General features: G+C 42.5%; 1 protein-coding gene across 1 annotated transcript in view; it reads left to right on the top strand.

The window, feature by feature from the left end:
• LOC137158186 (guanine nucleotide-binding protein subunit beta-5) overlaps window positions 1-14,326 on the top strand; it is a 93,550-nt gene that overhangs the window by 56,801 nt on the left and 22,423 nt on the right. Inside the window, exons 1-2 of the mRNA XM_067555849.1 lie at window positions 10,296-10,434; window positions 10,922-11,033. Coding sequence (XP_067411950.1) covers window positions 10,922-11,033 — 112 coding nt within the window. The 5' untranslated portion in view covers window positions 10,296-10,434. Of the gene's footprint in view, window positions 10,435-10,921; window positions 11,034-14,326 lie in introns of the transcript that reaches the window.

Raw genomic sequence — 14,326 nt, 5'->3', positions numbered from 1 at the left:
GACAAGAAGTTTGAATTTAATGTGCAGTGCAACAGGAAGCCAGTGAAGTGACATAAAAGGAAGAGACTTGGCCCACGTGACATGAGAGAGGTGATTTTTGGCAGCATTTTTAACAGATTGTCTAATCAAGAAGGGTTATTGTGAATTACCTACTACTTAGTTACACGCATGCATGTGTCAGGCTTTGACCTAGATCAGTTTATTTCCTTGCCCTCTGGATCTCCATTCTTGACTATAGAGAGCAATCATCTAATGACATAACTCCATTGACTTTAGTGGAGTAATTGCAGCCAAGAATTGTCCCCCTGCATTGTTTTCATGATTCATGCACGTTTTCATAATTTTGAACCCAGCTTTTAAAAGAATTCAAGACACTAGCAAATTTTAATCTTGATAATTTTTAAGTTATTGTCTTGGGCTACATAAACAACGTGTTCAAGGAAATATGGATGAACACAGCACTAGACGCAAATCAATGTGTTGCCTTAATTATCATTAAAAGTTGGAGGAAAAATATATGGAGAATTTACTTTAGCAAGGCATCTGTATTGAATTCAGTGGTTGGAAAGATACAATACAGCCATCCACACAGTCTGTTATTTGAACTGTACAAAATGGCAACTGCATGGAGCAGAAAGGGCAAAACCCGGTGTGTTTAAAAGGTAGAGTCCTACTCTTACCTTGTTCCTTAGTCTGAATCCCCATGGATGTCAGCGGAAGTTATGACCAAAGATTTGTGGGTAAAACCTAGCCCTTGGAATGTAAACCAACATTGTCTAGCTGAACTAAGATAGTACAGTAGGAAACTAGAAGCTGAGCTTTAATACCCTCTAAGTAGATTATTAGTATTAAGGTTGCCCTTCTACACTTCCAGTTGCACACAGCTTATTTACTTGTTTTCTGAAGCTCCAAGTGTTTGTTCTGTGCAAAGGTAGGTAATTTTGTATATTCATTTGCAACATTTAGCATACAATATTTGCTCTGCAAGTACCACATTGTTAATATTTCACCATGTCACTATTTTTAAATGGCTGCCACAAATGTTTGATGATATAATAAGTTTGAAAAATCTACCATCATGGTTCCTCAGGATGTTTGAAGTTGGAACCTTTTCAGCCATCTCTGTTTAAAAAAATAACTATCGCAAGGGACACTGAATTTGCAAATTAGTTTATCAAAATGTCTAAAATATCTGATTAAGTACTGATATTAACATCTGCTACTAATTCTTAATCAACTGGCAATTTTATTAGCTTTTCTCATCCAAGTGTTGTAAATACTGTATATTGTATAGTGGTTATTGGCTCTCTTCAATGAAGTAACATTGACAATGGGCCTGATTCACCCTAGATGTATAACCCCCTTGAATTCACGAGAGTTTTGCGAAGGATGAATGCTCTCCATTACGTTCAAAGCTTTTACTTCATTTAACTCTGGGTGCATGTAATAAATATCTGTCTCTTTAACACCAGTGGTTTTATTTTGTTCAGCCTTTTTGACTTTACAGTCTTAAAATGCTTTCGCATTACACTACTCCTGAAGGGAAAGCTTTTATAGCAAAAGCTGATGTAAACAACTCTTAAACCTGGGTGCCTAGGTTTAGGCATCTAAATTTATGTTAGGACCCCTAACCTAAAGTGGTCTAGTTTTCAGAGATGCTTAGCTACAGCAGCTCCCATTGCCCTCCGGAGGCACAGCTAATGCTCCGCACCCTTGAATAATAGGACACCTTGATTTAAATGTCCATCTTTAGGCACGCACGTTTGACCATTTTGGCCATAGTCCTTTGGTCTCCAGTATAATGAGTTGTATAATCACCACAGGGTTGATTCTGCAAGCCGTTACTCACAAGAGTAGTCCCACCAACGGCACTGGGATACTTGCAGGGGAGAAACTACTTGTGTAAGTGAGAAACTGCAGCCGCCACCCCTGTGTTTGTACATTAAGAACCTCCCTTAATACCACCTAAGGTGTCTTGTTTTCATTAAATAGGGGGAAATAAGACCTTTTGAATTAATGTATTTGGTTCAAAGTTGATCAGACTACAAGATCCTCATGTCATGCGTTTTAGATCATGTAAGGGCTAGTTTCTGCCCTTTTTACAAACATTGGGTGAAATCCTGGCCCCAATGAAGTCAATGGCAAAACTCCCATTGACTGCAATAGGGCCAGGATTTTCACCCATACCCCTCAGGTAGACCCATTGAAATGAATGGAACTGCTTCAGGAGAAAAGTGCAGCTCAATCTGAACAGGGGTGGCAGGATCAGGCCCTTAAATATGAGAGGGGTTTTTTTAATGTAAAATGAAACAACTAGCAAACATGAGTTCACTTTCTTAGTCATATTTCGCTTTGTCCTTGTAAAATATTGTAATAGTAATCAACACTAATCTCATTGTGTCACATCTGTGTGATTTTTTAAATTATTATTTCACAGAATATTGAATAAGGTCTTCTTTGACTTGCCTAAAATTTTCAATGTCCTTTATTTTGCATTAAGAATATTCGATGCATTTGTCTCATTTTCCTGTCTTTACAGCAGTAATTTTTCACTCCCTGTTGAAGAGGGAGAAGTTCTTTAGACACAGCAGTGACTCTGGCTCATGAACAAAAAGTGGTTTTAAAAAGTTACAGCATCCTGAAATGCCAATTTTGGTTCAAACCAGCTCACTGTTGTGAATTTTCTTTTTAAAAGCTACTGAGTGAATGCTGGACCTTCTTTTCAGTTTTGAAAATGGTCATGATAGGACAGACTGCTTAAAATATATGGTAGAAACACAATCAATTTTGAAGCTTCTGAAGCTTAACCCATTGTTACATCTCATTTGATTACTAAGGTTCTGTTGCCATTTACCTGAACCAAAACCCAAAATATATTACAAATAGGAAAAAAAAATTCCATGCACTATAACGAAAGGTGCTGCTGTCTGTTCTCTCCTAAAAATATCATCCACAGGCCATGTACAAGTGATGATGTCTTGGTCATAGCGACAGTTTATCAAGCTTTGAGAGATGAGAGCTTATCCAGCCTACTGCTGTCTATATATTGTCTAAAATCCATTAGCTACTGGGAGAATACAGGAAAGGTTTGGCATCTCACTGTAATGCACTCCTCCTTTCTCCTCTGTCTCTTTCAGATCATCCCACAGCAAAGATGTGTGACCAGACCTTTCTGGCAATTGTGTTTGGTCCTTGTGATAAATGCTCCAAAGACAAGCCCCTCAGGACAATTTACATCAAATCAGAACAACTCAACTACTGTTCGCTATGCGTGGAGATGGTATGTGACAGCTTTTGTCAGAGAACACAAAAGTAAATGTGAAAACTAGAGGTCAAATGAATTCTCAGATGTGTTCAGTTAGACAGTCCTAGACTATGAAACCATGAGAGCAGGCTGGGTCCCTGCTCTACTCCAAATAAAAGCCCCAGACCTCAGCCACAGTTGGGGAACTTTTGATGGAAACTTTGATGGAAACTGATGGAACTTTGAGGGGGTGGGGCAAAGGCAATGTCCTTGTATTGTGGTAAAGAGCACGGTGCGGTCAGAAGGTCCTGTTTTTTGGCTAAAGCACAAAAGTGAGGCTATGAACACACCTGGCCAGCAAGGAGCCAGTTGACATCCCTATTCTTACAACCAGGGTTCCGTCACACTGGTGTCCCGGCCAAATGCCAACTCAGGTAATTATGTTCAGCCTACCTGAATTCCCCATGTAGCATTCATTGAAGAAAGTATTCTTTGTTTCCTATTCTGAACTTGTGTTGTTTAGCAGTGTCAACGTTGCTGCATTTCAGTAGTGGGTATAAAGATCCTCACTAGAATGTTCTGAGGCTTAGTAGCTATGTTTGTAAAGCACTGTCAGACCTTTGGATGAGAGGGAGAGTACTGAAATAGTAGTTGTGTATGATGCCGTGAGCACAGTTGATCTGCTGAAATCTTGCACATTCTATACATTAAAATGGATCGGGAGTATGTTTAGAAAGAATCCTAAAAGGTTGGAAGGGACTTCAAGAGGTCATCTAGTCCAACCCCTGCTCAAAGCAAGACCAACCTCAACTAAACCATCCCATATATGGATATAATGGTTATAAAACAAAAGACCTCTTCCCTTTCCTCTATCCATTTGCTTCTCTTGACTTTGAATATGCTACTTTATCTGGATCTTAGTTGGCCAACAGTGTGTAAATGCCAGTTTACCCAGTAGATTTCTTGAGGAGTTGATAAACCCTGCTGAAATTGTGGTAAGAGACTGTTTTCCATATTAAGACTCTTGCAGCTTTCTCTCTGCTACTCATACTATGGTAGGCAGAATCTTACTGTTTGGAATTAGGCCATGACAGAGGCTATTAAGTGGAAGCAAACTGATGCTTAAGGAAGAATTGCTTCAGTACATTGATTCCTCATAATATAGGGTATGTTAGGCTCCCTAGTAAAATTGGAGAATGATCACTGGCAACAGCAGCAGGGCTTGCTGCATCTTGCTTGTGCATATTTATTTTGTAATAAAGGCTTTAATATCAATATTTAGTACTTATATAGCTTTTTACATCTTCTAACTTCTGTACAAGTATGAACTAATGAGCTAGAGAAGGCTGTAGGTTCATGGACAGGAAAGCTTAGCTATAAAGACGTAAAGGGTTTGATTTTTAACACTACCAGCATGCTTTTGCACATGAAAATTTGTGCAATGCTGCTTTGCAATGCATTTATCATGACTGCACACAGAAATCAGGAATTCATGGGCATAACTGGCTAGTTTCATGTCCTTGATTGGTCCGTTCCATGTGCAATTACCAGATTTCCATATACAAATGGTTAATTACAGACACAAATATATGACTCAACTACTCAAATGGAATTTTAAAAATCAGGTCGTATGTGATTTTTCCAAAGCCACACTAGTCAATGGCAGACGCAGGATTACAGAATTTAGGAATTCCTGGTTCCCAATCATGTGTTCAGTCTACTAGGCCAGTTGGGTTTTATGCTAGATCACCCTTTATCTCTGCGGTCTTGCTTTACCCCACCTAGTTTTGGGATTTATGGTGGGCACGAGGGCCCAAAAGGGACTGTGCATCATGTTTTTGTTTTTTCACTCTTGTATGATTATTCTATATCCAATCATTCTTATTGTTCATCATGACAACTGTTAGGGCTCCCCCACCCTTCCCCCCTCAGTTCCCAGACACAGTTCGCCGGAAAGCAACAGTCCAGAGTACAATCTGCAGGCACTTTGCGAAGGGTTTATTGAGGGTTAAACTGACCATCTTAAAACTATAACCATAGCCAAGTACGTCACACCCGTCAGGCTTATTTCTCTATACACGATAGTTTCCTCCTTCCCCTCCTCCCCCCCCCCCCATCCTAGTTCTATACACCCATAGAACTCCCTCTTTCCCTGACCATGGTTCTGTATGCCGACAAAACCCCCTCTCCCCTCCTTCTTCTTGATAGCCTTAATTACAGCTGTAGGCCAGCTCACCCCTCCCCAGTACCACCCCTTCCAATATAGGGTCATATTCCATTTTGGAGCTTTGATACAACCCTTTTGTACTCCATGGAAGGGACAGGGAGTGGGGTTACAGCTTGGCTAGGCCAATTTATGGCCCTATGTTTGTCTCTTTTTAACACCTCCCTTGTTTTCCCAGCCGCTTGCTTGGCCTTGCTCTGTAATCTGTTTTGAAGAGGAGTCAGAGCCTTCCCTCATTTGTGCATTCATATATTACACCTTCACTATGCCTTGAAACATTTTAACTGCAGCCCTTATCTTTCCACAGTAATAATAAAGAAAAACCCATCTCGTTGCAGATAGGAAAGAGGAATACACTATGTCTTTGTTCTTTGCTAACATGTGTAGCTCAAAGACTTTGACTTTCAGGCAGGCCCAGAATCCCATCTCAGGCAAATACACGGACCTAAATATAATGTAAGTTTATATAAGCATACTTACACCCTAACAACAACTATTCAGAGTGAGCAGTTGGCCAAACTATTCCAGAATGGAAGTACAAGCTATGCTTCTGTTGAGTTTTGCATGTAAAAGAGGGATTCCACCAGGCCTACATATGAAAAAATATAGTGTATCCTCCCCCAAATTACAGCACTTGCCCTTTGAGTATAGAATGAGTTTTCTGAAAATTTACAAGTAAATCAGTTAGTTTGATTTAAAATGTATTCTTAAAGGTATTTAGCACCTTGTCAGACTATTTCCTCCTACCGTCCCCCAAATGACTTTATTGCAGACTCATCAGCCTTCCCAGATAGTCCACGCACATTGAGCATTTGCCACATTTGAAGATATGTTTTAGGATTAATGATTTTTTCCCCATCATTCTTCATACCAGAATGTTCCTTTTCAGTAGAATTGGATTAGCAGCGTTTTACAAGAACTTCCATACCCAATCCTGCCTCTTTCAAACTTCCTGCCATCTCGCTTTGTTCTCAATAGGAATGTGGCCTAGCTTCCATTCCAGCAGCTTGACTTCACTCTCCTTGGGAACAGTGGGAGGTGGTGGTCATTTTGTAGATGGTATCTTCGTAGCCTCGTTGCTACTGAGACAATAGGAGACAGCAGCTGGATGATGAACTTGGAGATGGAACTCTCTGTAAAAAAAAAAAACATCATTTGTCAGTCCTGCTGAAGAAGAAACTTTCCGGTTATGAAGCAAAACATCAAAAATACTATTAATCCAGAACATTATTTTCAAAACTATCCATTGTATAAGATCTACCACTAGGGAGGACAAGAGGGGAAAACATAGGAGGTGGCTTGCATGCAAAATCAGGGGCTGAAGGAAACTGGTGTGTGTCTCTCTGAGGAGGGGGATGAGGGAGGCAGAAGTGAAGGGGAGATGGAATATGTCTGAGTAGGGAAGCATAGAGGCCAGTAGCTGGGGGGAAATGGCCATTATGCTCTGCCTGGTCTGATTTACTTCCATGTGAGGTGAAGTAGCCAAAGTGGTCTGGTGAATCTGGTCCTAAAACTTAACATTAAAAATAAAAAAGATTTCAGGGCATCAACACTATGTTCAAATAATTAAAAATACTCCCATGGTAATACTCTGTTTGCATTTCATGTTTAGATTTATGTATGGAAATTTTAATAAAAAATAACAAGGAAATTCCCAGATAAAAATAGGTTAAAGATGCATTAAAGTTGAGAGTCCATCTAATTAATACAAGGGTAAAAATATTATAGGGATGTTGTAATTACCCCAAAGCTAAGCATTACAAACCCAGGAAGCTCAGAGTTAAGATTAAACAAAGCAAACTGGATAAGGTATAGAAATGCGTAGTTAAGGCACCTAAACAACCTTACCACCATATAGTAATGGCACTATGAAGGGGAAAATGAATGGAAAAAAATCTAATCTTTAAAATCAATTTAATCTAATCTGTGGCTATAAACACTACTTAGCATTAACCATAATTGCATAATTATTGCATGGCATTACCACTGAGTGAAGTTGAGTGAGTTTGGATGCTTTTACGGTGCACTTGCAGACCTTATTATGTTTGGGTGTCTTTTGTGCTTAACCTCAACTCTGAATTTCCTGGACTTGTAATGCTTGTTTGGGGAATACTTACCACATCCCTGTAATGTTTATACCCTTAAGTTACTGATATGTATACAACCTTAACTCCAGTGGTTTTCTTCTGGCAATATAACAACCACCACACTTTGTATTTATATATCACTTTGATCCAAGGTTCTCAAAGTACCGTATGAATCTCTCAGTCTCTGCATTTTACAGTTAAGTAACTAAGGACAAGCAGGAATACAACATTAATTCCTAGTTTCCTTCTCTAACTACTAGGCCAGAATACCTTCTACACCGAAACACAGAATTTACCATACTGAATCAAGCAGTTGGCCCTTCAAGTCCAATATCCTGCCTTTGGCAGTAGCAAATTACTTAATGCTTCTTACCCCCCATAATGGATTTGGTCAACTGTCTAATATTGAACATAAGGCTTAAAAATTGGCTTTGGTATTGTTATTGTCTATAAAACTACCCAGGTCCCTTTTAAACACCATTTGACTCTAGCAGCTCTCATGGCAGATGCCCACGTGCTTTGAAAACAATTTGAAAGCATTCTGAACTTGGATTCCAAGCTAACTTTAACTGCTGCTCTCCCCATTTCAGCTCAAACACTCCTGTAGCAGGGTGAATTGTGCAAATAGTGGGTGAATGACTTGCTTAATATTATCCTATCGAGTAATTAATTACTAATATATTATTTTTAATGCTAAAACACATTGCCTCTAGCAGAGAGGGGTTTTATGGGAAGGGAGAAACAAACTGCCTGGATTTAGACATTATTTACTAAATGAGAACATTCTTATGTGGCATTTTTGAAAACAGTGACTCAACGGTGTGTTCTCTATTTGTCATCCAAATCTGGTTTATTTTATGCCAAGCTCCAAAGTAGCTCTGCTCTAACCTGTTATTTTTGTCTGGTTAGTTAATGACAGCCCAAGTATTAATAGCCCAGGGTTTGGTTAGGTCTAAAATTTACTTCTGGTACGGATTCATGAGACATGTTCCCTTGTATTTAGTAGCCTGAGCTGCAGTTGATGCGTTTCCACATCCCATCCTCCTGAGGCACATTCTGAAACTCGTTTTTCCCACTGAATGGGGACATGGGTGCAGCATCAGTCCTTTACAAGATGCAGCACACCCCCACCCCTACATCTTGGGTCCAAGGAGTTCTGCCCATCCCCACCCACTTGTTCATTTTTGGGGGAGGGAGGAGTACCACTCACAGCTCCTTTTCTCCTACCCCCATCAAGATCCAATATCCCCTGGGCCCAATCCTGCAACTTTAACTCACATGAGTAGACAAAGTGTAATCAATCTGGGATCTGCTATAAGCACTCTGGGACTGACCTTGAAGCATCCTGACACCTTCAGTGCTAACTTTCCCCCAGGAAATGCTTGGCTCTTTACAGGACATGGGCTTTAATGCCTGTACACAAAGCAATGTACTTATTCAGACAAGTAAGGCAAGCAGGATGGGGCACTGATTTGGCATTACTGTCTCCACCATCTGAAGGGCAAGCAATATCTCAGCTGCACTCCTTAGATCTAAATCTGGTTCCTATAGAACTCAGGAGCAAAACTTCCATTGACTTCAGTGGGGCCAGGATTTGACCTTTAGGTACCTTAGCGCAGCGGTTCCCAACCTTTTTGAGTGTGTGGACCCCTTTTCAACCTCCAAACATTTTGCAGACCATCACATGCTCCTGATTGTTTTTTACACTGTTTTTATTTGAAATCATACATTTCCTTGGTGACGATGTTACTATTTTTCTTTTCTGTGGACCCCCTGTAGTAGCCTCATGGACCACCAGGGGTCTGCCTACCACAGGTTGAGAACAGCTGCCTTAGTGTTCATTGTTAAGATAGCTGGCAGGCAATACAAACCAAAACTCGGGCATCTGTCATACAGCAAAATCCTCTATTAAATGGAATTGATTCTCCAAAGTCTCCCCCTTTGCCTCATCAGGTCAAAAAAATAGTCAGACTCCTCTATTTCATATAAGCAGGTTTAATTGTTCAGATCCCAAAATAGCACAGGCTAGAACCTTCCTATCACGTTCTTGCTTATTAGTAATGATGCTTTTGTTCCCTTGGTATCACTTTGAAAGTACTAGATTATCCAGTGAGTAGGTACAGGTTGGGAAGTGGGTGGATGCTGGAAATTATTTCCAAAGTATCATTTACACGGGGGAGAACTGAATGTTGCCTCCCTACTCCACCTATGTGTTAACTCTATAGGGCACCTTTACAATAAAGATGTAAAAGATAAACTGCAGGAGACTGAACCCAGCTGTGTACTGCTATTGAACGCAGTGTGGAAAGGGCTTTATTGTCTCCAAGGCCTAATACTGCATCCAGGATGTGCGCACAGTCTGAAAAGCAGCTGCAGTTATTTTCTTATCCCACTTTTCAATCCTGGACTTTCTCCAGGCTGAACAATAGGCATGTGGTTGGTCTATTTTTTGCCTAATGGAGACAATGGGAGTCAATATTAACAAAGTTACTCCGTGGAGATCAAGGCCAGTTAACAAAAGCAGAAGCAGCAGCTCCCTTTGCAGAAAGCCTGCAAAGCCCCTTTACTGCGCTCCCCTCTGCCCTGCAAATGTAAGTCAGTTACAGCCTCGATGGGTGCAGCAGAGGCAGTCTGTTGTCTCTCGCACACAGAGAGCCTGCCACTGACGATGATGCTGGGCAAAATGGTCACCATGACATCAAAAGCAGGGCTTTCCTCCGTGCAGTTGGATTTTGCGAAGCTGACCCATTTCATGGAGGCAAACGCCGAAACTTAGGGGTGTTGGGGGGACTAACACGTAGAATGAATCTGAGACATGTAATAACGATTAACTCTTTCCAACCACCGATGCATCCTCCACCATACTTCCCCGAGAAGAGGTAAGGACCGTGATCTCCGTCCGCCGAGAGGGGGATGGACATGGTCACTGCTGCCCGGGAGAGCTGGATTCCCGGGGGGCCGGACCGCACCCCCCTGTTCGGCTTGGAAAAATCCTAGCCCCGCTGCCCCCGGGGCTGGGGAGGGGCTGCTCCACCCCGCGTGTCCTGGCCAAAGGGGCCGAGCCCGAAGGGCGGTTCTCACTCAAGCTCTGCCCAGCGGCACGTGCCCTTAGCCCGGGTGTCAGGTCAGCCGGCCCCGCTCCTGCTCAGGCGCTGACTGCCCGGAGCGGCACCGGCCCGGCCCGGCCCGGCCCGGCACGTCAGCGCGCGCGGGGGGGCGGTTCCCAGCCAGCCAGGCCGGCGGCACGGGCACAGCTGCTCGCTCAGGCGGCGCGAGCTGCGGCAGCATCCCTGAGAGCCGGGCCCGCAAACCCCTCCCCCCTTCCTCTCTCTCTCTCTCTCCCTGGCTGCTTCCTGCCTGGCAAAGATGGCAACCGAGGGACTGCACGAGAGCGAGACCCTGGCGGCGCTGAAGAGCGAGGCGGAGAGCCTGAAGGGCAGGCTGGAGGAGGAGCGGGCCAAGCTGCACGATGTGGAGCGTGAGTGTGGGGCCGGGCCGGGCCGAGGCGAGGCGAGCCGAGCGCCCCTGGTTGCTGCTGCCCGGTGCATGTGCGGCAGGGCAGCGGGGCGGGGCCGGTCCGGGTCCCCGGGCAGCCGCGTGCGGACAATGGGCAGCCAGCGGCGCCAGCTCCGTTATCGGGCTGAGTGCGGGCCTGCCCTTGCGGCAGGGGGCAGCGCTGAGCCGTTCTCCACGCCCGCTGGGCCGGGCCGGGCGATGCTGTGCGGGGCGAGGCTCCGGGGAGGGGAGAGGTGGCTGCCGCCGCGCTCTGGGTTCACCTCTGTCACTCAGCGGCATCGCTTGGGTGGCGGCGGCGGCCGCAGCCGGGGTGAAATCCTGGCTTTGGGGTCAGTGGGAGTTTTGCCTTCGCCTTCCGCGGGGCCGGCACTTCATCCCTGCGGGCCGGCTCCAGAGGGGCCAATGGCCCTTCTTTAAACCCCCCCCCCCCCCCCCCCGGCGGTGCCCTCCTAGCACCGGTCGAAAACTTCCCAGCCATGCAGCTGCCAAGTTATCCACAGGAATCCATTGTGAGGAAGCTCTGATGTCAAGGTCCATAGTTACTGCAGTGCAAAGACATGATAACAGCACCCATCCCTCGCCTTTTACTCTGGTTAATGCAAAATAATTTAACCTTATTTACCTGAAATCCCTGGAATATGGCTGCTGTCCATGAGATGCAAGACACTATTATTATTATTATTTTATTTATTTACCTACCGTTCCTTTTTTTAAAACAAATATTAGGTTATAAATTGCTATGTTTTTCTTGGACTGATTTTACCAGTAATTTTTGTGGGCTTATTAAAACTTTGTTCCTCCTGTCTCTATTTTTGAAGTCTCTGTTGAAAGGGGATACAAACTGTATCTATTGATATATGTGTCACTGTTTGTGTCACCAAGGGAATGGCAGGACTGAGTATATGTAAATTTAAGATTTTTTTTTTAAAAATACACCTGTTTCTTTTATGTTGTAAATGAAGCATTTTCTTGCCCAAATTTGATTATCATAGGTTTTGTCAATGTCCTATAATTAGGAATAATTGAATGGAGATGGCCTCATTACAGAATCATTACCATAACTAAATACAGTCTTGCGGTATGATTTCTATCATATAAGCAATGAGGCCTCAATTCAGCAAAACACTTAAGTACATGCTTAAAACTGTCCCTATTTAACAAAGCATATGCTTACCTTTAACTGTGACATATTCTTAAGACTTAAGTGTAGGTCTCATGATGTTTGTGAAAGATTCTCCATGTTTTTGTTTACTTTATACATGTGTAAATAAATGTTTTCCTTAATTTAATTTTATTAAGGCTCTGTGTTTGCCCAGAGCTTGATTTCCATGACCAAATCTGTGACTTTTAGCATTTTCCCTGCTTTAAAAGCAATGTTGTTTTTTTTACTCTTGTGTGTGCACTATTGAGCATAATGCCTCCATTGTTTTTTTTTATAGATTTGGTTCTGTGTTGACGCTTATGGTCTCTTTCTGTGCTTTGAAAAATGTGACCAGACATCTGAAGTCCTAGCCTTTTATTTAACTTGCAATCTGGAAAACTCTGAGTTAATTACACCATTTAAAAGTTCAGATTAAAAATATTAACAATTATTTTGTCTATTTGATTAATAGATTTTAAGGCCATCAGGGACTGTTGTTATAATCTAGTCTGACATGCCCCCTTTCCTCTCCTCCCAACACCACACATAAGAGGCCAAAATACTTCACCCAGTAATTTATGTATCAAGCTCCATGACTTCTGTTTGACTATAAATATTTCGTATACCTTATAGAAAGATAGCCAGTCTTAATTGGACTAATATGGGCCCAATCCTTTACCTTTACTCACATAAACTAGCTCTTGTGAATAATCCTGTTCACTGCAGTGGAGCTACTTGCCCAAGTAAGGGTTGCATAGTCAGGTCCATAGTTGGCAATAGTGACTAAAAATATTGTAAATATTTCAGAAGTGTTAGCAGCATAACACAAACTTCATAGGCATATATCAGTTTGTTTTGAATTCAGTGTGTAGAGATCAATGTTCTAAGAGAGTTTTTTAATACTAAAATAGCCAGGTCTGCAAAATCTACGTTGCATTATCAGAAAGGAAACGTGTAGGCTATTGGCAATAAAAGATTTGTTTTATTTGATAAGTTCTGGACACAAGCATTTCAGCCTGGTCTTCCAGTTGTCCTAACAATCTCCAGCACTTGTTTTCTGATGATATTATTTCAGGATCTCTATAGATCATTTGATTGGTTTCACTTGATGAGGTGGGGGGAGTGGAATGTAGTTTTTCTGTGGGTTTAGTTGATACTTTTTGGAAAGGTTTTTTTTGCATCTGACCTCTCATAAAGATCATTCTGTAATGGACATATTGTCAGGAATAATGGGCAACAGTTTAGTTCCCTTGCTGTGTGAGGTTTAGTCCCTGGCAGGGCAGTGTTTGTAGCTAAGAGCATTATTTCAGCTTCTGGCACAGTCTGCAAGGCTGTGTTTTGAAAGATAATTTTTGAAAAGCCATGCATTAGAAATCAATCTCAGACTTAGAGACAGAAATTGCTGAGCTGACTGTGAGCCGAAGAGCCATCTCTGTAGGGTAAGGATGCCCATCCTATTGCTGTGACAGCCCTTCCCAGCTCACATGCTTTCTCATCGTTGCTTAAACAAAAGAAAAAGATTTTAGCTGTGAGTTTAGTGAAGCAGATGTAGGGAGCTGTTTAAATTAATAGTAATTCCAATTTAGGGCTTGATCCTGAAAGGTATTGGGTTACCCACAACTCAATTACAAGTACAGATACCCAGAGCAATTACTGTGGGGATTGAATTCAGAGTTCCAGCTCCAAATCACTAGAGCTAAAAGAGTAAAGGCCAGATACAAAAGTCCACTGAAGTCAATGGAAGTCTTTCCACTAATTCCAGTGTGTTTGGATCAGGTGCTGTCTCTTTTAGCTGATCGCAGTAGAAATATCTTATCTGCTGATATTTGTCACCCACTAGAAGGGAACATGTGACACACACTGGATCACACCAGCATGCCTCTGGACCTGGCCCTTTTTAATCTCTGGGGCCAGGACCCAGGTACAGGGCTGTTTTACAGCACACCACCTTCGATGACCCCTACCTCAGCCTGTGGACTTGAGTAGCAGACACATTCCCTCCATGCTCCTTCTGAGATGTTTTAAAGCTGGCAGAGCCACTAGATCCATGTAAAGGTAAATACAATGTCCCCTCCTCTTACTCTGGTTACGTGGGGCCAGCATGGAGTCAGTCC

Source organism: Emydura macquarii, unplaced genomic scaffold (genome assembly GCF_026122565.2).
Source record: "Emydura macquarii macquarii isolate MOO-44397 ecotype Brisbane River unplaced genomic scaffold, CSIRO-AGI_Emac_v2 contig_1644, whole genome shotgun sequence".
NCBI classification, from domain to species: Eukaryota; Metazoa; Chordata; order Testudines; family Chelidae; genus Emydura; species Emydura macquarii.
This window is presented reverse-complemented; position numbering and strand designations above follow the sequence as displayed.